Source organism: Ailuropoda melanoleuca, chromosome 3 (assembly GCF_002007445.2).
Source record: "Ailuropoda melanoleuca isolate Jingjing chromosome 3, ASM200744v2, whole genome shotgun sequence".
NCBI classification, from domain to species: Eukaryota; Metazoa; Chordata; class Mammalia; order Carnivora; family Ursidae; genus Ailuropoda; species Ailuropoda melanoleuca.
The window spans coordinates 19,398,084-19,421,134 of NC_048220.1; the positions used below are offsets into that span (position 1 = coordinate 19,398,084).

At 39.0% G+C, this 23,051-nt stretch overlaps 1 protein-coding gene across 6 annotated transcripts in view; it reads left to right on the forward strand.

Annotated features, from left to right (window-relative positions):
* The first annotated feature begins 939 nt into the window (after positions 1–939).
* Positions 940–23,051, forward strand: part of CHSY3 (chondroitin sulfate synthase 3) — a 289,205-nt gene continuing 267,093 nt past the window's right edge. For 5 of the 6 annotated variants that reach the window (XR_004624007.1, XR_004624008.1, XR_004624009.1 and 2 more), the window contains exons 1-2: positions 940–2,344; positions 4,705–4,988. Coding sequence is in view for 2 of the 6 variants with exons in the window: in XM_034655960.1 (XP_034511851.1) it covers positions 1,543–2,344; positions 4,705–4,988 (1,086 nt within the window). In the remaining 4 variants the exon portion in view is untranslated. The remainder of the gene's footprint in view (positions 2,345–4,704; positions 4,989–23,051) is intronic. The other variant, XM_034655961.1, reaches the window with a different exon arrangement.

Consider the following 23,051-nt stretch of genomic DNA (forward strand, 5'->3'; position numbering starts at 1 on the left):
ATCGCTGAAGACCTTTTCCCCTAATTGAACACATAAACCATTACCTGTCATTGCCTTAGAAAATAAAAGTCTATAGACAAAAGTAAATATATTTTCTATTTTACTTTTTAAGTTCACTTATTTTGGGGGGGAGGGGTAAGAATTTCCTTAAATTGAATCTTCCAGGTATTGGCTCTATAATTTGCTCACATTTCTCCATTGTTTGCCAGTCCTACTGATTCAGTCTTGAGCAAGACCGAAAATAGTTCATGATTCTCACTTCTAGACAACAGAGCAGTGGGAGAGCTGAGGCGGGGACCAGTAGGCAGCCCCACACTTCCCAACTCAACAGGTGGGGAACATGGGATTTTTTTGTTGTTGTTCTTTGGGGATTGAACCCCCACTCACCGTGTTCTGTCAGAGGCAGTATTTCTAACCCCTATGAGATTTTCTTAGCAGAAGGCCCCCAGTGACAGGGGTGCTTCTGCGTACGCCTGGAGAGGGGTGGTGAAGGATGCAGGTGGGACTGGGAAGTTCGAAAGGCTGGGAGGTGGGACGCTAGGATGGGACAAATGGTTTCCCGAGCTGTGAGCGGGACGCGGAACTGTGAGCGGAGACACCGAGCAGCAGCGGTGAGACAAACGGGAAAAGCACCGCAAACGCGAGGAGCGGAGCGCGCACGGACCTGGGCGGGGCAGAGTGGGGAAGGGTCACGCAGGGACGTAACCCGCGGTGGGCCGGGGGAGGCGAGCGGGGCGGGAGCCGCGGGCGCCTGCCGGGGGCTCGGGGACCCGAGCTCCGCCGATGAGGTCAGTGGAGCCGACGCGCCGGGAGGAGGGCAGGAGAGCCCCCGGACGCGTGTGTTGCGAGGCCGGCAGAGGGGCGGGACGGGACGGGACGGGACGGGAAATGGGACGGAGAGCTAGGGCCGTGGGAGGAGGGACGAGGGGGCGTCGGCGCTGGAAGCCGGAGGCGGCCCGACCAGGATCGTTTCCTTCCGGAGAGGAGGCCGGCTCTGGACCAAGGCGTGGACGGGGGGCGTGCAAGGGCGGGTGACGGGGAAATAGCGCGGCTCGCGCTTCTCTCGGGCTGGCAGCAGGGCTGCTTGTGGCTCCTCCTCGGGGCCAGTCCAGAGCCGGGCGGCGGGGGGAGCGGGAGGCGGAGAGCGAGGGCGGGGGCTCGGGAAGGAGGGAGGAGGGAGGGACCAGGCGCGCCAGTGACAGGGTGGCAGCCTAGGAGCGGACGCGTTGCCGCCGCTGCCGCTCCACCTCCTGCAGCTCCTCTCGCTGCTGCCGCCGCCACCGCCGCCGCCGGGAGAAGTTTCACTCCCGACCCTCGCTCGGAGCCGGGACCCAGAGCGCAGCGGGGAGGGCGGCCGGCAGCTGCAACCCGCAGTGGGCCAGGCGCCCGGAGCGCTCCGACCCTGAGCCGGCGTCGGCGCCTCGGCGGCTGGCAGCAGCCCGGGCTGGGGGCGCTGAGGCGAAGGAGGGGCGGGTGTGAGCCGGGGGACCCGCGCGCAGCGCCACAGCCGCTCAGCTAGCGTCCGCGCCGGGGGCAGTCGCGATGGCCGTGCGCTCCCGCCGCCCATGGATGAGCGTGGCACTGGGGCTGGTGCTGGGCTTCACCGCCGCGTCCTGGCTCATCGCCCCTAGAGTGGCCGAGCTGAGCGAGAGGAAGAGACGCGGCTCCAGCCTCTGCTCCTACTACGGCCGCTCGGCCGCCGGCGCTGGCGCGCAGCAGCCGCTCCCCCAACCTCAGCCCCGGCCACGGCTGGAGCAGTCGCCGCCCCCCGCGCGCCAGGAGCTCCAGGGGCCGCCGCTGGCAGAGGCAGCTCCCGGGGTAACCAGTTTTCGGAGCAGCCCCTGGCAACAGCCACCTCCGCTGCAGCAGCGGCGGCGAGGACGCGAGCCCGAAGGCGCAACGGGGCTGCCGGGCGCCCCCGTGGCGGAAGGGGAACCCGAGGAGGAGGACGGGGGCGCGGCTGGGCAGCGGAGAAGCGGCCGGCCGGGGAGTAGCCACAACGGCAGCGGGGACGGGGGCGCCGCCGCCCCGAGCTCCCGACCCCGGGATTTCCTGTATGTGGGAGTGATGACCGCGCAGAAGTACCTGGGCAGCCGCGCGCTAGCGGCGCAGCGGACCTGGGCGCGCTTCATCCCCGGCCGCGTGGAGTTTTTTTCCAGTCAGCAGTCCCCCAACGCCGGTATGAGCCAGCCCCCGCCACCCCTGCCTGTCATCGCGCTACCGGGGGTGGACGACTCCTACCCTCCCCAGAAAAAGTCCTTCATGATGATCAAGTACATGCACGACCACTACCTGGACAAGTATGAGTGGTTCATGCGCGCCGACGACGACGTCTACATCAAAGGTGACCTCCCAGCGCCGGCTGTCCCGCCTGCCCGCCCCTTCTCCCCCCGCCCTTTCTCTGCAACCAGCGTTCCTCCCTGCCCAGCCCCTCTCTGCTTCTCTGCCCGCACGTGCTCAGGGCTCCTGCAGCCCCCAACCCGCGGTCCCCACCCTTAGCATCCGCCCACCATTCCTAGTCTGCTCCTCCTCTTCTCCTGCGGTCTGGACCCTCCTCACACCTGACCGGCGTTATTCGCCTTCCTCACTCTTGCTGTTCTCGTTTCCGCCCAGAGCTTGTCCCGACTCTGCTGTGTGGGAACGGTGAGGAAAGGGGCTTGGGGCTTAACCGAAGGCTATTCCTTACTCCGTCCTGCTCTGAAAGCCCCGGGTGGTAGTAGTTTCCCACATCTATCCAGAGGGGCGTGTCCTCAGCGAGGGAAGGGAAGACCGAGGAAGCGGGCGAGAGCCAGCCTGGATGGAGATGGGTGTCCTAGCTTTATTCGAAAAAGCCCTTTTGTTGTAATTGGATCTAACGCAGTTTCGGAACTGCTGAGATTAAGGAGACATTTTCGCTGTTGCGGACCGTTTCCTGTGCGTTTCCTTCCCTCTCTCACGACCCCCCACGTACCGGGAGTGCTTGAGCACCCCCACACCGCTCCAGCGCTCCCCTTCTTCCAGTCACTACAGTGCAGCACCAGGTCTGCCCTTAACACCCGCTCCCCTCCCCCCACCCGCCACACCTGTGTAAAACCCGGAGGGGATGAGTGTATTTTTAGGAATTGGTGGTGAAGAAGGGGCTAGCGCCCGTGAATTATCGAGACCCCAGGAGCTCCAAGCTGTAGGCACTAGTGTGGATCCTTTCCAGTCTGTTTTGGTGGCCGCGGCGATAAGCAGAGGCTGGAAGTCCTCCCCAAAACCACGCGTAGCCACTTCAGGAGAAAACTTTGTCAGTTTTAAAAGAGGCGCGGTCCTTCACCCTGAGTGTGGGTGGCTCTGGCCAGAGATTTCTAAACTCAGCAGAGAAGTTGCTAAGAGCGGGAGTAAATCTTTCCAGTCCCGCCCGTTGCGGAGATGGATTGGTCAAAGGGGGGTAGCTCTTCCTAGTTTATACCTCTCTCCTTTTAGCCTCATTGCTTTCTCCTGATCGAGGTAGTCTTTCACGTGATTCAAGGAAAAACAAGATCTGTCCCATTTTGGCTCAGGGACTGAGTGTAGAGTAGTAACTAGAGATTTCTTGGGGTTAGGTAGCGTGAGCTCATTCCATTGGTAATTCGATACAAAAATAAACCATTGTGTATCTAATGAATACAGTAGATTTAAGATGTATAGATATCTATACCTATAAGTGATAGATCTCTTATCTTATAGTCCCCTTGTCTTCTGTGTCTCATTAAAATCACGAAGGTTTCCTGGCAGAAGTTTGCCACACTTTGAAGATAATTTCTGAAATGCATTAATAGCATCTGTTTCTGTCGTTTTTCTTAATGCTTTGAAAGATTGTCCTTCAGAACATTGAAGTGCCACAGTCTTTCCATTTCTATTAAGAATGAGATGCATTTTGTATTAAGAACCCAATAATAGCCTAAACTCATTGAGATCCAAGGGGCGAGGCATGGGATCAAGATAAATGACTGCAGGTGCTGTGCTCATCAAAAAATGATAGTGAAGATGCTGACTGGGAATATAAAGAAGGTGACTACCTCATTGTATCACTTTGAAGAATAGCTAATGTGTTCAAACTGTTTCAGCTACAGAATTTTACTTTTAAGTAGTTTTTCTTGATGAACTTACGTACTGTCAGGAAACCAGTTACTTAATTTTTAACAAATATTAATTTTTTCTGAAAAGGTGCTTTCCAAAGTTAAATTCCAAAATAACTTTAATATCCTCTCTTTTTTCTCTCAAATTTTGGGTTGTTTGTGACTGTTTAGTAATGTGGGGTTTAGGTAAGGACAAAACACAACTTAAATCAGTAATCAGGAAAAAAATACTTATTGAATATCAACAGTGCCAATCAATGCTAAATGTAACTTATTATTTTCTGAAAATGTTATGAGTACTTCAAACATGCTCATAAATTTGTCATTATTCTCCTCATCATTATCTCACCTTTTACAAAAAAAAAAGTCTGATGATTGTTAGACTTCTTTAGATTTTTCAGTGATCTTGACTAGAAGGTTGATAACATTTTATTAGGATTTAATTAGTAACTGAAAATTAGTAGTTTTAAAATAACTGAATATTCAGAGAGGTTTTTCTTCCTTTCAGTTGTATTATGTCTTTGGGGGAGTTTGCACACAATGTTGGAAGGTCTTTCCCTTCGTACGTTCTAAATAATTATGAAATCAGAAAGAGGAGTGATTGTTGCCTTTCTCTTTGTAGGTGATAAGTTAGAAGAGTTTCTTCGATCACTGAATAGCAGTAAGCCTCTCTACCTGGGTCAGACTGGCCTGGGGAATATTGAAGAACTTGGAAAATTGGGGCTGGAGCCTGGAGAGAACTTCTGTATGGGAGGACCTGGCATGATCTTCAGTCGAGAGGTTCTCAGGAGGATGGTGCCACATATTGGTGAATGCCTCCGAGAAATGTACACGACTCATGAGGACGTCGAAGTAGGAAGATGTGTTCGACGCTTTGGTGGGACTCAGTGCGTCTGGTCTTACGAGGTAAGTCTGTGATGAAAATGTTTACAGGTTACAGGTGCGTGCCAATTCATAGCCTGGGGCAGTGATTTTCTTTATTCTCTCGGCATCTTTTTATTTGCTTGAAAATGATAGAAGCAGCCAGGTATGGACACAAGGGTGATTGTGGGAGATAACTTTCTTCACAGAGTTGAGGCCTGTTGGAGGTTTTTTTTATTAGCATGACTCTTAGCTTTAAGCAGCAACCTGTATATATAGTCAGGTCTCTGGAAGAGGCTGTTTCCCCTCTATCTGTGTTATTGGTGTATACATGCTTATCCATTTCCTGTCTCTAACAGGACTAATTTTATTCTCTTGGGTTGTTGCTTTTAGCGTTTGGTACTTGGTTGGTTGTTGCTGTTGTTGTTTTGGTTAGTTATATAATTGCATCTCTTTGTTTCCAAACAGTTAAAATCTGAAGTTTCTTGGAAGATTTTCATGTGGAAATTGAACATGTTATTTTTTTAAAGCATAGGAAAAATTAACTCATAATATATCATTTATGATAGATTTATTTATAAAATTAAGGGAATTAAGTTACCTGGAAAAACAGAAGTAGTTATGAAGATGTTAAATTGCTGTTTACTATTAAGGTTGATTGCCTCAAATTGGTCTCTGCCTGCTCTTATTCCGTTTTCCTGAACAGCCGCCATTACTTATATGATCTGAGTTATGAACTGTTCTTTTATTGTGATAGTTTTGTGAAACACTCTGGGATTTTTTTTCCTTCAGAAATTTGTTTTGAAATGAAATACAATTTTATTTAAAAAGATACTCTTAGTAAACGTCGGATTTAATATTTAAATAGTGTATTGCGCTTTTCAGAAGTTTGGTTTTTCAAGTGTTTGGGGATTGATACACTTCAACTATCCAATGCACACACATTTGTAACTTGTAACTGAACTCATTTATTTATCTTTTCAAATTTTTCATGTCTCCTGGTACAGAAGAAACATGAAAATATGTTCCTTGTAAAGTCATGATTCCTCAAGATTACACAGTCCTAATCATTCTTCATTTGGAGGCGTAATGCCACTTCAGTTAATTTTGCTTTATTTTTTATACTTTGTAGTATTTACACTTTGGGGTAATATTTCTTCTATCTATTACAGAAAGTAAAAATTATCAGTAACCGTTTATTTGGAATATGCACTATGCAGATTTAAAATTAGGATATACCTCATTCCTTTTGATAATAAAATAGTAACTGGCCTTTTGTTAAACTATGACTACCCTATAGAGTAAAAATTTATGCACGAACATTATAGTTAAAAATAGGTGTTTGAGAACAAACTAACCGAAACATATTTGTGTTTCTCCATTTAATATAAAACTAAATGGAAGGCGAAAATTAAATAGTACAGAAAACATATTAGGCTGGATTTGTTTATATGAAGATATTATTTTGGAGACATTTGCTCTGTGTGGGTAAGTAAACAAAATTAACCATATTTAAAAATAAAGATGGAAATTTATTATGTTTTATTTGGTACTTTATTGCCTTAACATTACATAGAAAGTTTACACAAACCTTTTGTTTAAATCCTTCTCTTTGAGTTTTCATTGATTCTGCTCTAAGTACAGTTTTCACCTAGCTGGGTGCTCATTCATGTTCCAAGAGAGTAAAATATGCTCGGGTAACCTACGTGCTGAAGAACTGATTTAATATTCATTTTCAGTATAGGCATTTGTTCCGATTAAGGTGAAGGGGAATTCTCATGGATGTTCACACTCTGTGTTAATATAAGTGGAATCTTAGATTTTACCATAAACTGACAGAAAAGAACAGACAAACCGAGGGATTCCAAATCTTAGAAGATGTAACTTCATGATCACATATTTTCATTAACTTTTCAAAATACATTTGCATTTAGACTCATACTAGGACATCACTGACTTCACAATCTCTGTAAAGACAATCTTTTCTACCTTTTAACCTAGCTATAGAAAATACTATTTTCTGAAGTTGTGCTGTTGACTTTTTTTTGCTAAGCAATTGTATACAATTTACTTTGTTTTGGAAGCTCAGTTTTTAAGGAGTATTTAAACAGTTTTTATTTTAGAGGAGGCATTAATTTGGTAATACAAAGTCTCAAAGTCTTATTTAAAAGAACAATGGAAAATTTCATTACGAAGGGACATATTAAACAACATCTTTTAATGAATTCAGTAAAGATAAAAATGCAACAAAGTTATAACTTAAGCATTTTAATATTAGGATGTTGTTCTCTGTTTTATGAAACACCTGATTAGGTCAATTGGATCACAGCCAAACTAGGATTTTCCACTTTCAATTTTAGGTTAGTTCAAATGATGTCCATTCTATACTACTGTTCACATTATATGGAAAAAAGTAATCTATTCTACTGTACATTGGCGTCCTCGGTAAAGGTCAGAGATTTTACAACTGGTCATACAACAAGCTATGAAATTGATCCTTAAGTTTGTTTTCATACTTCTTTTAAAAGAACTATCTGTGATGGGATTCTCTTAAAATCTTGAATTTCCTTTATCTATACCTTTCATGGATTTCAGGATTCTGTTTGGCTTTTCTTCCTAGTAAAAATTCTAGCTGAGTTAAGAGCACTGTCTACGATTTTTGAGTTTGCATATATGAAACATTCATGATGGAACGTTATCTTTTCAAAATGATGAACAGACTTGCAGATCTTTCAGGAAGAGAATTGCACAAATATATTAAGCTGTATAGACTAGGTAGCTTTATTATGCATTATGGTTTTTTTTTAATGAAACCTAGGACTCTTCTAGAATTCTTTACGGCTCAATGAAAGTGTACTTTCTTTGTGTATACTATAAAGCATAATTGAGAAACAAAGAGAGAGGGTAAACGAACTTGGGTTTGAGTTCTGTTGTCTTTTGTAAGTTACTTCTTTGAGCCTTGTTTAATTCAGCTGAAATTGGATATTATAACTGTGTCTGCTGCATACTTTTTGGAGAAGATTAAGTGAAATGGTGAACTAATCTATGTAAAGCCCTTAATATAGTGTTTGGCACATAGTATATTGTCAATAGGTGTTAGCTAATGTTGTCATAATTGTCACTGAATAGATCGTGTACTATATTAAATATAACACGGATTCATCGGTATTTTACTTCATTTAGTAGCTATTAGTAATGAGTGGTTTGTCTATATCAAAAGAGGCAAACTAAAAATAAACTGAATCTTTTTAGGTAAAGGATCCAAGTTTAAGTTTTTTTGGCAAAGAATGAGAAATCAGTATGTTTGGGTATTATAGAAGTATGGGGAGTCGAATGTCAGTAGAACTTATTATAAAACATGGAAGCCTTCATGTTTAAATGATGCATTGTAAATATTTGCTTCAGTCTTTGAACACTGTATTAGTAGCTTACCTTAAGGAGATAGTGTAGAAAATATTATTTAACAGCGATTATCTAGTACACATATTTAAGGAATCCCAAACAGATCAGACTCTATTAAAAAAATTACTGCATAGATTTTTAGATCAGTTGGCAGAACAATAGCCCCTTTTTCTGAGTTTCTTTGTAATTTTTAGTAGGAAAGGAAGCTAGTAGTATCTCATTCTGCAGTCATCTTATATGAATACCCAGGAACTTGTCTCTCAAGTAGCTGGAACCTCTTTCTGATGTTGCTCACTTTTTCAGGAAATGATGGACAGCTTCTCTTCCTTCCCAGGGTAAGGACCTGGTGGTCTAGGAAAATATGCCTTGCCTGTGAGCTTCTTGCTTTGTTTCTTTCTCTGTCATCTCCTCCCCTTGTACTTTTTTCCATTCTGTATTTAATGATATGTAAAATAGATGACAAATGGATTTTCATAGGCACTGCTTTTCATCAAGTTCTCAGTAAATTAACGTGCTTATGACAGACCAATCCTAGTATCGCAAGAGGTCACAGGATGTGTGCCCAGATCACACTTAGGGTCCAGGAGTCACTTGACCTCTTCTGAGTTAAGAGGCCTTTGGTGGCGGGTGAGCCTCCCATGGACCGGTTCTCTGTGTGCCTGAGACCATTGGACAGTCAGAATTAGGATTCTCCCTTTGCTACTTGGAGGTAGAAACATCTAGATTCTAAGGACATAGGGTAGATGTTAATAATCAACACATTTGATGGGTGGCTTTTGTACTCATTTATACCTCAAATTGTATAAGTAAAGATACTAACTGAAGCGTGTTCGTGAGAAATCATTCTATTTTGTTCACTCTGTGAGTGTGAGAATTTATTGGCATCTACTGACTTTTTTGGTAGAGCTCTGTCTTGCTAGTTATCTGAGCTACAATCTGGCAGCTTGGGAGGCTGCATATGTCTCTTAAACAATGTTTGGCTCATAGAGTGTTTTAAGGGTTTCTGTTTTTGTTTTTTGATGCCTTTAGCAGAAGCCAGCAGTCTTCAGTCCCCTTCATGTCCTATTTCAAGCGCCATACTCTCCTTGCATGTTTATTGTAACTCCCTGGCCCAGGTATACATAAGAGTCCTGATATTTTGAGCCAGATAACCCACGTGTTGAAATTTGTATTAAAATATTGTCAAGAAAATGAACAAATTTTCTAGTGAGAATGAAATGTGTACTTTAAATACTGTAATTTACAGAATTGTGTTTTTCAAAGTTGGCTGTTAGAATTGTGTAGTATAGCATATAGTTATACTTTTTTTGTTGTAGGTATGTTTTTAGTAACTAGGAAGTCCTCACTGTTAAAAAAAAAAAGTTTAAACAGTTCACTTTCAGCCTGTGTCTTAGCAGATTTGGAAGTTCTGTTTCTTTGCTTTTTGTTTTAGTACAATCTTTTATATTCAAGCATTAAAGTAATTTTAATTTCAATGATTCTTTTTCTCCCTTTGAGGGAGTTTTATATGTCATCGTCTAAGACTCATCTTTAGAATAGTGTGTATTTATCTTTTTAATGTTTATAGCTAATGGAGCCAGAGAATATATATATCTTTATTTCCTTCAATTAAATGTTGTTTCAAATAAAACATAGCTTTATGTTGATAAAAATATTTCTCTATGGGTTTAAAAAACCATTTCTTATGACTAAAGAGATTTTTTATTAGATTCCTTAAAGAGTTAATTTCAAGCCAGAATGCCTTATGTTTAATCTTGGCCCCCTCAAGGCTATAAACACCCTAGAACATTCCATTATTTCACAAAAGGATATGTTCTGCAAGTGTTTCTCTGGGCTTGTAATACCAGAGAGCTATACCATAAAAATCTGAAGTCCATATAACTTCTTCGTAACATAACCGTTAAGGTTAAAATATCTGTGCCATTCTTAAAGGGCCATTGCACATCCTTCTTAGAATCTTGCTGTTACTTATGGGCTTTACTCTTCTGTAATGCTAATTTTGCTCCATCATGAACATGGTTTATGCCCCTAAAGTATATTAATATTTATGGAAAAGCCTAAGTGGGGATTTTGATCTAAAATTCAGTCTTTCAAACTTCATTTCTCACTTCGTATTCAGTCACAGTTTAGTTCTTAACTAAAAGCAGTCAGCTTCTCCCACCTACTCTTCCTATCCCCATTCTGCTTGTCACATGAAATCATCATGCATCAATTTTAGGCAGTTTCTCTTCTGCCACATTGTTTTCTTCCTTGTAGAAAATGAAGTTGCATTCCAAGTTGAAGGAGAAACATGGTATGGTTTTTCATATTCTGTAGTCTTAGCTAGTTTATTTTTTATTGTTCAGTAGTGCCTTATGACCTGAATTGGGACAACATATGCTTTTCATGAACATGATTCCAACAAGTTGTGAAAAAATACTAAGTTAGGAAGATGCCACCACACAATTTGAAATAAGTTCCATGATGGCATATAAATACTATTTCCGTTTTAAAACATTGTCTATTCTTTCTCCTTAATTGATCACAAGTATACTAACTTCCTCAAGAAATTCCAAGTCGGTTTTTTTTTTTTGCTTCCACTTGCTTTGTTTTGGTCTCCAAAAACCTGTTTTTAGAAACATTTACTTTGGTCTTTTTTCTACCTAGTGAATTAGAGCTCATCGTACAAAGAAATGTGTTCAGTCATATAACTAATACAGCATTTTACTTTGATTATAGCATGTTCCTTGTTTTGCACAAAGGTGTACCTTTTAAGAATGGGGTATTTGAGCTAAACTTCATTAAGATAAAAAGAAAATCAATGTCTTCAGGCATTTGAGTCATTATTGGATATTATTAAACAATAAGAAAATCTCAGTAAGCTGAACAGTTGGAGGGTTGGAGTTCCTCAGAATTCTAGCGTTCTGTTCATTTACTGTCCTAACTATTAAACAACACTTAGTTAAGGCTTAACTGCATGTAAATCATTTTGAGTCATGACATTTATTTAAGGTCACCCTTCTTGCAAAGGTGTTGGACATTTATAGTACAATAAATATGTTATAAATTTCTCAATTAACTGGATCAAAGTAGTAAAAAATCAGCATGCTTTGTTTTGGGGCTAACTAATGAATGAAGTGGATTTCTTAATTCCTTGAGATTCTAAAATCTTTACTCACCATTCATAATTTTGAAAGCTGTGTCCATTCTTCACTGTTAGCATCTGAACTTTTCATTGTTTCTTTCAGCATTATTCATTATGGTTTAGAGCTATTTATTTCTAGAGTACCAGTACATTAAAAAGTGATAGTTTTAAAAAATATGTATGTATTAATAAAAATAATATACAATAAAATTAAAATGTGAGGAAATAATGGAAAAAGAAAAATGTAGAAGAATAAGAAAAATAATCTTAAAAAATGTATGTTGGGCTCCTGTTTAGCTGGCATTAAAGAGAACACTAACTTATCTAGATACTGAGACCTGAAAGAAATCTTTCCCATAGAACAGAGAGTGGCTCTGAGGGATCACAAAACTCAGCACCCCTTCTGTGAGTATAATAGCATGATTTGCTTCCACTTTTCTTATTAATCCCCTCAGCATAAACCAGGAATGCAACACAGAAGGGCAGTTCTGCATAAGGAGTTCTACTTGGAGACAGTGAAATTATGTTCAAGTGCACCATTGTTTGGTGGCTTACTTGATTTTATTTTAAAATTTAGAATAGCCTTCAGAGAGCCCTTCGTGGATAATACTCATTACTAAGATGTTTTATATTAGGTTGGCCAACAGGAAGTTTGAGTTATGCATGTTCTCTGGTGAGAACCCAGAGTGCATCTGTTGTGTCATTGGTTAAGGGTAGATAAATGATTATGTTTTGCTAATCACGAGGATGATAGAAACACCAGCTCCAAATGGAGAAATCAAACCAGATCAAAGACCCAATGGCCATCCCACCTGAGGAGCACAGCGTCAGACCCAAGAGAATTCCTAACAACTTTTGGCTTAGAATTAGCAATGTGGTTATGAAGCTGTTGATTATTAGAAATACCTGTTTTCATTAATTTAATAATTTATCATATAATTATTATATAAATTATATAAATATTATTAATTTTTATATGAATATAGATTAGTTTTAAGGTCAAATTGGCATGCACAAATTAAAATATCGAAAGGTCAACATTTTAATGAAAAATATATTTTAATATATGATTTATTATATATAATATACATAAATATTATGTATATAGGTATAAATACATATCATGTAATATACATAAAATACATTATGTATGTATAAATACATATTATATATAATATACATAAAATACATTTTATATAAAATAAAAGTATTACATGATGAGTATTGTGAAATATGAGAAAAATACAAAGTTAAAATAAATTAAAAAGTCTGCCTTGGAATTCAGTCATTTCACATCTTCTGTAGCCATCTGATTTCATTTACTTAAATATGTTTTTTGAGCACTTATTATCAGCAGTGAACACACATAGACCTTCCTTGTCTTCAGGTAGCTCACAGAGAGGAGGAGTCTGGTTTCTAACCAATCTCTTGCTTTCACATCTGTTATAGAGTTGGGTTTCCCATCTTTGTCATCCTCCTAAATTCTTCTTTTTTATTCTAAGTCCTAAAAGCTCCACTTGGGTTGTGATGCCTGTCTTGGAACTGGGATCGCATGATCCTTATTTCTTCCTCTCTCATTTGTATTAATAGTTCCTGAAGAGAAGTTAAAGACGTGTAGTGTTTTATTTTGTATTAATATATTTTGGGCCTTTTGTAGAGCACAGGTCAGTAGGATTTTGGTTTTTGATGAAATCTGGAGCTGGAATACTTGGCTTCAAATCCCAGCTCTGCCATTCACTAGCTATAAGGCCCTAGACAGTAATTTAACTTCCCTGTGCCTTTCTATCAAATCGTTACAATTGCGGTACCCATCTCTTAGAACAGCTGTGAAGATTAAATGAATCAATGTATATAACAGCCCTCAAAATAATGCCTGGCAGTGTTCAGTATTCTGCAGCTGTTAGCTATTTTTGTAGAAGCAGAATGGTATAAAATAGTGCCAACTTTACAGAGCCATTGTGAGGCATAAAAAGGTCAATGTATTAGAGGCCCTTAGAATAATGTTTGACATATAATAAGTCCTGTATAACTCTTAACTACTATTAATGTTTTCCAGTGTACAACGTTCATATTCTTTTTTCCCCTCATGGGGAAGAGATAACGTTGATTGGAAAGGGTTTATTGCAATTGCTTTTGGAAAGATGGGCTTTGCTGTAACAGGGAATGTGCTGATTCAGTACTTCTTAGCCTGACTGCACAGTTGAATCCCCTGGGGAGCTTTGAAAAAAATCTAATGCTGGAACCCATCCCTGACCCATTATATCAGAATCTCTTATAGGTGAGTCTTGCCACATGGGTAATGTTTAAAGCTCCCTAGGTGATTCTAATGTGGCTCTATGGTTTAGACCTCTGTATAACTTTTTTTTTTTAAACTACTTTTTTACATACAAATATCCAGTCTATTCTTTATTCCTTAAAAATTACCTTTTTTTTTTTTTTTTTTTTTTTTTTTTTTTGGGGGACATCATAGAAGAGGAATCAGCACTCTGCATTTCTGTCTATGTTTGTTACTCATCTGTTCCAAAGAGTTAGTGAATGGAATTTAACACAAATTTAAAGCCATCACTTAGAACTGAAGATTTTCTTATAGTCTGATTTTCATGATTCGTGTATTACTCTTTTTTATAAAAGAAAATTAAACATAGGTTTTAAAATGTTCTTAGAAAAAAAGTACTTTTTAGCCCATGCAAAGCTTGAGTTTTTATAGCTCTTTTTATGTAATATGTTTGAGTAACATATAGTAATAGAGTTCTTAAAATTGTAGGTGGAATGTTTTCATTGACTTGATTGCTTTAACACTTGACTGTTGAATTGGAGCTCAAGAGAAAGAAGGATATCCTGGTTTCTGTTTGATTGCAGAAACAATAACTTATTTAAAAGTTACATGGGTAAATTTGTTTTTACCAGTCATTTTCAACAAATAATTTCCATGTCCATGCTATGGTTGACTCCTGTAATGGAGGAAAAATACAGGATACACAGGATTATAAGGGAAGAAGTCCCCAGGGAGAACAGAAAAATGCAGTGTTCTTTCCGAACTGGAAGTCATGCATAGGTACATTGCCAGGTAAGTCAGGACGCATGGGAAGGCAAAGGTGGAAGAAGAGCATGGTGGCAAATAGTGTGTTTGCTTCAAGCATATCTGGAAGTAGGAGAAATGAGGCTCAAGGCTCAAAAGCTGTTGATAGAACTCAGGAAGGCCTTGCACCACACCCTCAAAGATTTAGGATTATACCTTGTTGATCACTGATTCTTAGAATCACCTGGGGAGATGTCATTGGTTTAGATACTATGGTTGTGATGGAGCCTGTGCATAGTATGTTAAAAAATCTTTCTGGGTGATTCCAATGAGTAGTCAGAGTGGAAAATCAGTTCCATAAATAATGAGTAGCTTTGAAGAGTTTTTCATTGGTGAGCACCATGATCAGATGACGCAGTTAATGGTTGTAGCGATGGAAGGATGGATTGGTGGCTTTTGTCCCTAGGATAGTGACAAAAAACAGGATGCTCTTGCACTGCACGGGTGGGAGATGAGTCTTGATGAAAGAGTCATAGTGGAAGTAGAGGTGAGGAGAGAAGATTAACAGAAGTAGATGCTTGATTACATAGAGGGGTAGAATGGGGGAGAGTTTAAGGTAACTCCTTGGTTTTGGATTCAGGTAATAGTACTATTCCTACAGACCCAGAATAAAGGAAGAAGACTTAAGTGTGGGTGATTGGTGTGTTTCAGGCACTGACAGAGGGTGAGAAAAATTGAGTTCCATTTTGGATACATTGAGTTTTGTTCATCATTCATTGATTCAACAAATACTAATTGAACAACTAATATTTCTGGCACTTTTCTAGTGGGAAAAAAAAGTGGACAAAAGTCCCTGCCTTGTTTTCTGGAGGGGAAAGACAGTAAATCAGCAAGGGAGGGACTAAAGAACGGGGGATAGTGAGTGTGCAATTTTAAATAGGGTGGTTAGGGGAGCCTTCCTGAGAAGATGTTATGTGAACCGTGCTGATATCCGAGGGAGAAGCTTTCAGTCAGAAGCAGTCAGTGGACAAGTCAGGAACTCGCCAGAAGGCAGAAGGGAAGCTAGAGTTGAATAAGGGACCAGGAGAGTAGTAAAATGTGAGATCAGAGAGGAAAGCTGGTGAGAGATGGGGGCAGGCATCATGTTCAGCTTTGCAGTCCTTCGTAAGTACTTCTTGGTAGAAAAGTGTGGCCCACAAAGCTGTTGCTTTCTCAGATTAGGCAGGCAGGGGGATGGCTCCATTGTAAGTCTTATCAGACTATATACATGGATTTTTAAAAAAGATTTATTTATTTGAGAGAGAGAAGGAGCATGAGTGCGAGCGGCAGAGGGAGAGAGAATCTTAAGTGACTCCACACTGAGCACACAGCCCCACATGGGTTTGATCTCAGGACACCGAGATCACAACCTGAGCCAAAACCAGGAGTCAGAGGCTCAACAGCTGCAGCACCCAGGTGCCCCAGTGAATTTGTTTGAAGCAAGCTTCACTCATGGGTGGAACAGTTACTGTTTAAACTGTAAAAAGAAAAGTCATACTGTAGCCATAGGATTAAAAAGTTGGTTTAAAATTTAATTAAGATTAGTAATTTATTTTTTAGTTATTTAAAATTTAAATTTCATTTTGGGTTTGGAACCAGTAATATTCAAAAACAAAGCATAAAAATAATTATTGTTAAAAATCTTTCAATTTCTGTCCTCCTTCTGCCTGGAGAGGCCTTCTTCCTACCAGCTGTCCACTCTTTCTTCCAGAGTTTCTTTTGCATGTCAGACTATGCATGTACAGTATTCCCTACCTCGCCAATTTGTGTTTTTCACAAGAGGTGGCATATGATACACGTTGCTGTGAATGCTGCTTTTTCATTGAAGAATATTTCTTGGAGTTACCTCATTCTCAATCTCATGCTCATAAAATTTAAAAAAATCCTCATTCTCTTTAATTTTTTTAGGGGGGGAAGAAGGAGATTTGAAATTATTATAAAAATTGGTTAAGTATCATACAGTATAGAATTATGTTACAAAGTTTCTATACGATACAGCTTTTGCTTAGTGTTCAAACCCCTTAAGATGTAGGTCTTCCCTGCGGCACCTGGGGTGGCTCAGTCGGGTCCTGGGATCGAGCCCCGCATCGGGCTCCCTGCTCGGCGGGAAGCCTGCTGCTTCCTCTCCCACTCCCCCTGCTTGTGTTCCCTCTTTCACTGGCTGTCTCTCTCTCTGTCAAATAAATAAATAAAATCTTTAAAAAAATATGCAGGTCTTCCTTTGTGAAACTGGAGTTTAAGATTTATAAACATACTGTCTTTTTTGTATCTTAATTGAATTTTACGTGCTTCAGCTATAAATAGAACAGGATAACCTTAGATGAATTACTTAGCATATAAATCCACTGTCCTTGATCCTACCCATATAATTTCTTATATTAAGATTCATATGTTTCCTTTATGGTTGTTTAAAATTCTGTATTTCTCATACTTAAACTTTCTCTTATTTTGGTTGCCCATTTTAATTAAATAACCTTAAAGACTTAGGAAATTGTGGTCAATCAAATCATGGCAAGAATGTCTACTGACTTTGGAAAGTCTGTGGAGAGAGACCCACTATAATCAAATAAACTTTGTTAATCAGTATTTGCTTTTCTGACATTACATTTTATAGTAGTGTTTGTGCATGTTTACTTTTATTGATTGTAAGCATGTTACTGATGATTACTCTTGCACATATTTGTTACAATAATATTTACATATTCACTCCAGTAAATTCTGCATATAGATTGTCTAATACTTAATCAATTTTAAAAATAATTTTAAATCCATTCAAATTGATATTTTTTTATTTGAAGAACATTTCCAGTATACCATAAATTAGCTTTTTGAAACCTAAGCAATAAAATAAATGGTAGTGTATTAATTGAAATACAAAATATGTACATAATTATAAAGTGATTATGACACTTTTATAATAAAGCAAAATTACTTGAAGCACACCCTATAAACATAAGTGATTTCATCAGGTCCTGTAAGGCCCTGATTTAGATACATTTTAATTCTTGGTCCTTTTTCAAGAAAATCAGCCTATTTCAAAAATGATACCTTAGCCAACACATACAGCCACATTGGCCTAATATTATTGACACATTGTGAATTTTGATTACACTTTTCTTCTAAAACTAAATTGCTGTTTTAAGAGAGAAAATGCATCATCTTATTTCAGTTTTGACACTTTTAACATAAGGTCACATGGTTTTGCATTCCTAAATGCCAGAGCCAGTCTGGCAAACACCCTCAAACTATCCAAAGCTTGTAGAATCTAAATCTCTCTTGGATTAGACCGAAAGGTTCCATTTTGCCAAGTACATCATTTGAAGAATTGCTTGAAACAGTGATAATGAGTGAAATCGATTTTATCGGCTTTGACAGATAGTTGTAAAATGTGTCTGGAAATAATGTAAAGCAGATCTGTCCCATTGCTCTCTAAGTTTTATTTTATAGCAATTACCAGTTGTGTAAAGTATGTAATTATGCTGATAATTACTGATTATGTAAAACATTTTGCTTTTATTTTTTTAAAGAACAGCTGCTTTCACCTCTTTCCTTGTCCAAAGATTTGTGACTGAAAACACTATGTGAAAAAATATTTTTAGGAATTTGAGTGGTGAAGCCCTTTTTTGGTTTTCCATTTCTGCATTCTAGTGTTAAATTTCATTTTACATGTGTGACTCTTTGGGACATCTAGTTTTCCAGCCAGTTTCTACAACTCTTATGTAAATTGAATAGAGTTATTTTAGCAGTATATGAGTCTCAGGACCACTGTATACACATTTATTAGTCACAGATTTTGGAATGATAGAGAATTGTGAAATACTTTTTTTGTTAGTACATTTGCTGTACTTTTTTTTGTAGAGTAGAATTAATGTGTTGTGGACAAATTAATCTAGACCTGGATCTAATAGATTTTCTTCTGTTTAAAAAATTGGTGGATAATGCATCATTTTGTAGAGCTGTTTTGATCAGATTGGTTTCTTTTTTGTTTTTTTAGGTGTTTTTTTTTCTTTACAGTTTTTATTTAAATTCCAGTTAGTTAACATATAGTGTAATATTAGTTTCAGGTGTAGGATTTAATGATCAATCACTTACTTATAACACCCAGTGCTCATCACAGCAAGTGCCCTCCTTCATACTCATCACCTGTTTATCCCATCCAACCCCCCCCCCCAGTAACCCATAGTTTTTTTCACTATAGTTAAGGGTCCATTCCATGCATTCCATGGTTTTCCTCTCTTCCCCCCATATTCATTTTGTTTCTTAAATTCCAAATATGAGTGAAATCATGTGGTATTTGTTTTTCTCTCACTGACTTAATCTGCTTAGCATGATACTCTCTAGCTTTATCCGTGTCATTGCAAATGGGAAGATTTCATTCTTTTTATGAACAAGTAATATTCCATTGTGTGTGTGTGTGTGTGTGTGTGTACACCCCACATCTTCTTTATCCATTTGTCAGTCAATGGGCATTTGGGCTCGTTCCATATTTTGGCTAGTGTTAATAGTGTTGCTTTAAACATTGGGGTGCATATATCCCTTCAAAATAATATTTTGTATCCTTTGGGTAAATACCTAGTAGTTCAGTTGCTAGATCACAGAGTAGTTGTATTTTTAACTTTTTGAGGAACCTCCATACTGTTCTCTAGAGTGGTTGCACCAGTTTGCATTCCCACCAACAGTGTAAGACGATTCCCCTTTCTCTGTATCTTTGCCAACACTTGTTTCCTGTGTTGTTGATTTTAGCCCTTCTGACTGGCGTAAGGTATACCTTGTTGTAGTTTTGATTTGTATTTCTCTGATGATGAGTGATACTGAGCATCTTTTCATGTGTCTGTTGGTTATCTGGATGTCTTTGCAAAAAGTGTCTATCCATGTCTTATTCCCATTTTTTAACTGGATTATTTGTTTTTTGGGTATTGAGTTTTATAAGTTCTTTATATATTTTGTATACTAACACTTTATCAGATATGTCATTTGGAAATATCTTCCCCCATTCCATAGGTTGTCTTTTAGTTTTGATGATTGTTTCTGTCACTGTGCAGAAGCTTTTTATTTTGATGAAGTCCCAGTATATTTTTGCTTTTGTTTCCCTTGCCTCAGGAGACATACCTAGTAAAGAGTTCCTACAGCCGATGTCAGAGGTTACTGCCTGTGTTCTCCTATAGGATTTTGATGGTTTCCTGTCTCACATTTAGGTCGGTCTGTTTTCCTTCCTTTCTTTTTTTTTAGATTTTATTTATTTATTTGACAGAGAGACAGCCAGGGAAAGAGGGAACACAAGTAGGGGGAGTGGGAGAGGAAGAAGCAGGCTCGCAGCGGAGGAGCCCGATGTGGGGCTTGATCCCAGGACTCCGGGAGCATGCCCTGAGCCGAAGGCAGATGCTTAACAACTGAGCCACCCAGGCGCCCCTCACATTTAGGTCTTTCATCCATTTTGAATTTCCTTTTGTGTGTGGTATATATAAAACATTTTCAAGAGCCTGAGAGCATGTCAAATAATAAATAATAGAGGGTTAAATTAACCCAGATTTTACCATTTCTGTTGATCTTCTTTCATTACTGATATTTCAGGTTAACTTCTGATATCATGTCCCTTCTGTCTGAAGAACTTCTTTTTACCAATTATTTTAGAGCAGGTCACCTGTCAAGGAATTCTCTTCATCTTCCCTCATCTGAGAATGTCTTTATTTCACCTTCTTACCTGACAGATATTTTTATTGGCTATAGAACTGTGGGTTTATGTTTTGTTTTTTTTTTCCCTCCTCCAGCACCTTAAAGATGTGATTCCACTTCTTTCTGGTCTCCACAATGAGACTTGTCTCCTTCTGATGATAAATCTGAAGTAATTTAAATGTATTACCTATACTGGATAATTTATTTTTTGGGTATTGAGTTTCATAAATTCTTTATAGATTTTGGATTCTAACCCTTTATCAGAGATGTCATTGCAAATATCTTTTCCCATGCTTTTTAGTTTTGTTGATTGTTTCCTTCACTGTGCAGAAGCTTTTTATCTTGATGAAGTCCCGAAAGATCACTTTTGCCTTTGTTTCCCTTGCCTCTGGAGACAGGTTCAGTAAGAAATTGCGACAGCCGAGCTCAGAGACGTTGCTGCCTGTGTTCTCCTCTAGGATTTTCATGGTTTCCTGTCTCATATTTAGGTCTTTCATCCATTTTGAATTTATCTTTGTGTATGGTGTAAGAAAGTGGTCCGGTTTCATTCTTCTGCATGTTGTTGTCCAGTTTCCCCAGCACCATTTGTTGAAGAGACTATCTTTTTTCCATTGGGTATTTCCTGCTTTGTTGAAGATTAGTTGATCTATAGTTGTGGGTCCGTTTCTGGGTTTTCTGTTCTGTTCTATTGATCTATGTGTCTGTTTTGGTGCCACTAGCATGCTCTCTTGATGATTACTACTTTGTCTTATGGCTTGAAGTCCAGAACTGTGATGCCTTCAGCTTTGCTTTTCTTTTTCAAGATTGCTTTGGCTATTCATGGTCTTTTGTGCTTCCATACAAATTTTAAGATTGTTTGTTCTAGCTCTGTGAAAAATGCTGGTGGTATTTTGATAGGGATTGCATTAAATGTGTAGATTGTCTTGTGTAGTATAGACGTTTTAACAGTATTTGTTCTTCCAATCCTTGAGCATGGAATGTTTTCCCATTTCTTTGTGTCCTCTTCAGTTTACTTCATAAGTGTTCTATAGTTTTTAAGAATACAGCTCTTTTACCTCTTTGGTTAGGTTTATTCCTAAGTATCTTATGGTTTCTGGTGCAGTTGCTTATTATTGAAGTAAATCTAGTTGAATCTGCGCATCATTTCAAAAGTTAAGTCATATAGCCCGTGGGAAGATGGAAGCCAGGGTAAGGATTTTGGGTAGTGTAAAAAGCAGTGTAGACAACTTAATCAAATGCTGATCTATAGCTTAGTGTGGTTCTATACATTTTACCTTACCTCTTGAAGAACAAAGATTATGCAGGGAAATGTCTGAATCAGTCTAGTGTTTGTTATTATAAGATGAGTAATTGAGCTATTTAAATTGAGTACATAAAATAATAATAATCATCAAATTAATTTATATTGATATATAGCTATAAAAATAACCATTGATCATTAGTTACATACCAAGCACTGTACTGGATGCTTTAACATATTCTCTGGGCTGTAAGGGAGATTAAGTGAGTGAAACTGTCCTTTGCCTTAGGGTACAAGTAGGCAACATGCTCAGAGCAGTTTAGTAACTTGTCCAAGTTCACACAGCTAGAGTTGAGTCTTGCTTTGAACTCTGGTTTATTTGGTTCCAAAGACCATATTCTTCTTGTCATGTTACATTGACATTCTGCCTAAACATTCAAAGAATGACATTTCATTTTTATTTTAAAACTATGTTGTCAGATTGGAATAGACAAGTTCAAGTATATTCAATATGGGGAAATTGGAAAGAAAAGAAGTAGTCTGCAAAGGTCAGACAGTAAAGACCCAGAATGGAGAGCTGCTGCTATCAGTTTTAGCATCCCTCCCACATCCTTTCCTGCTGGAGAAAAACAGTTTCTTCATCTTTCTGGGAGAGACCTATAAAGACTGAATGAAAAGGACCAAAAGTGTTAAAGTCCTTCTGGCCCTAAGCCTGTATGTTTACAGGAAAAATATCTAACAATGAAGTTTTAATTTTCTGTAGAAATAGGAAATTGTATATTTTACTCTATCTCAGAAGAAGAATAAAAATGTAGGCTGTCAGTTTTATCTAAATTGTTTTTCTTTCAGCTGCACTGTGTAGGAACAAAGTACACATGGGCATATGTATCATGCTAGACTTTCACTTATTGGGATATATTCCGAGAACTCATGATTTATCTTAAAAATATTCCTTGTCTGTTAATTAGTTTATGTTAGAGTGAAGATTTCTTCTTTACTTCTCAGAAATGCATACATGTAGAGGAAAATTTTCAGAAGTAGTTAAATATTGTTTTTTAAAAAGCCAAAACTTTGTAGAAACTCATATTGTTTTGGAGATTTTTAATACGAGTGTTCATAATTATTAGTTTCTGGGAGTGCCTTTTACATGAACTTATAATGTTAATAAGTTCTTGTGAAAATCCCTGTGGATAAATGGGTTTATTATTGTCTTTATTAAAATTGTCATAGTAAGCAGGCTTGTGTTGAGTGCCAGCGGTGTGCTTAGCTCTTGATAGAATATGAAAAATAAAGATGGTGCTTCAGATAATAGCTTTAGAACGGTACCGTTATTTCTAGAGTTTAAACAAAATGAAAAGTCATACAGTAGAAATATTAGAACAGCAGCCTCTGTCTGAGTGAATGTATTTCAAACACTTACCAATATAAGATCACATGTATTGTTCCAAGCTTGTAAACTTCTGAAGAGTTGGAAGTGTAGCTAGGATAAAGGATAGATAAATGAGAATATAAGTAATACGGAAGTGAGCATGGAATTGATGAATCGTCATCCTCACTGTAGCGGTTTCAAAAGGAGCCATCCCTGGTGGTATGAACTTGGCAGGAAAGCTT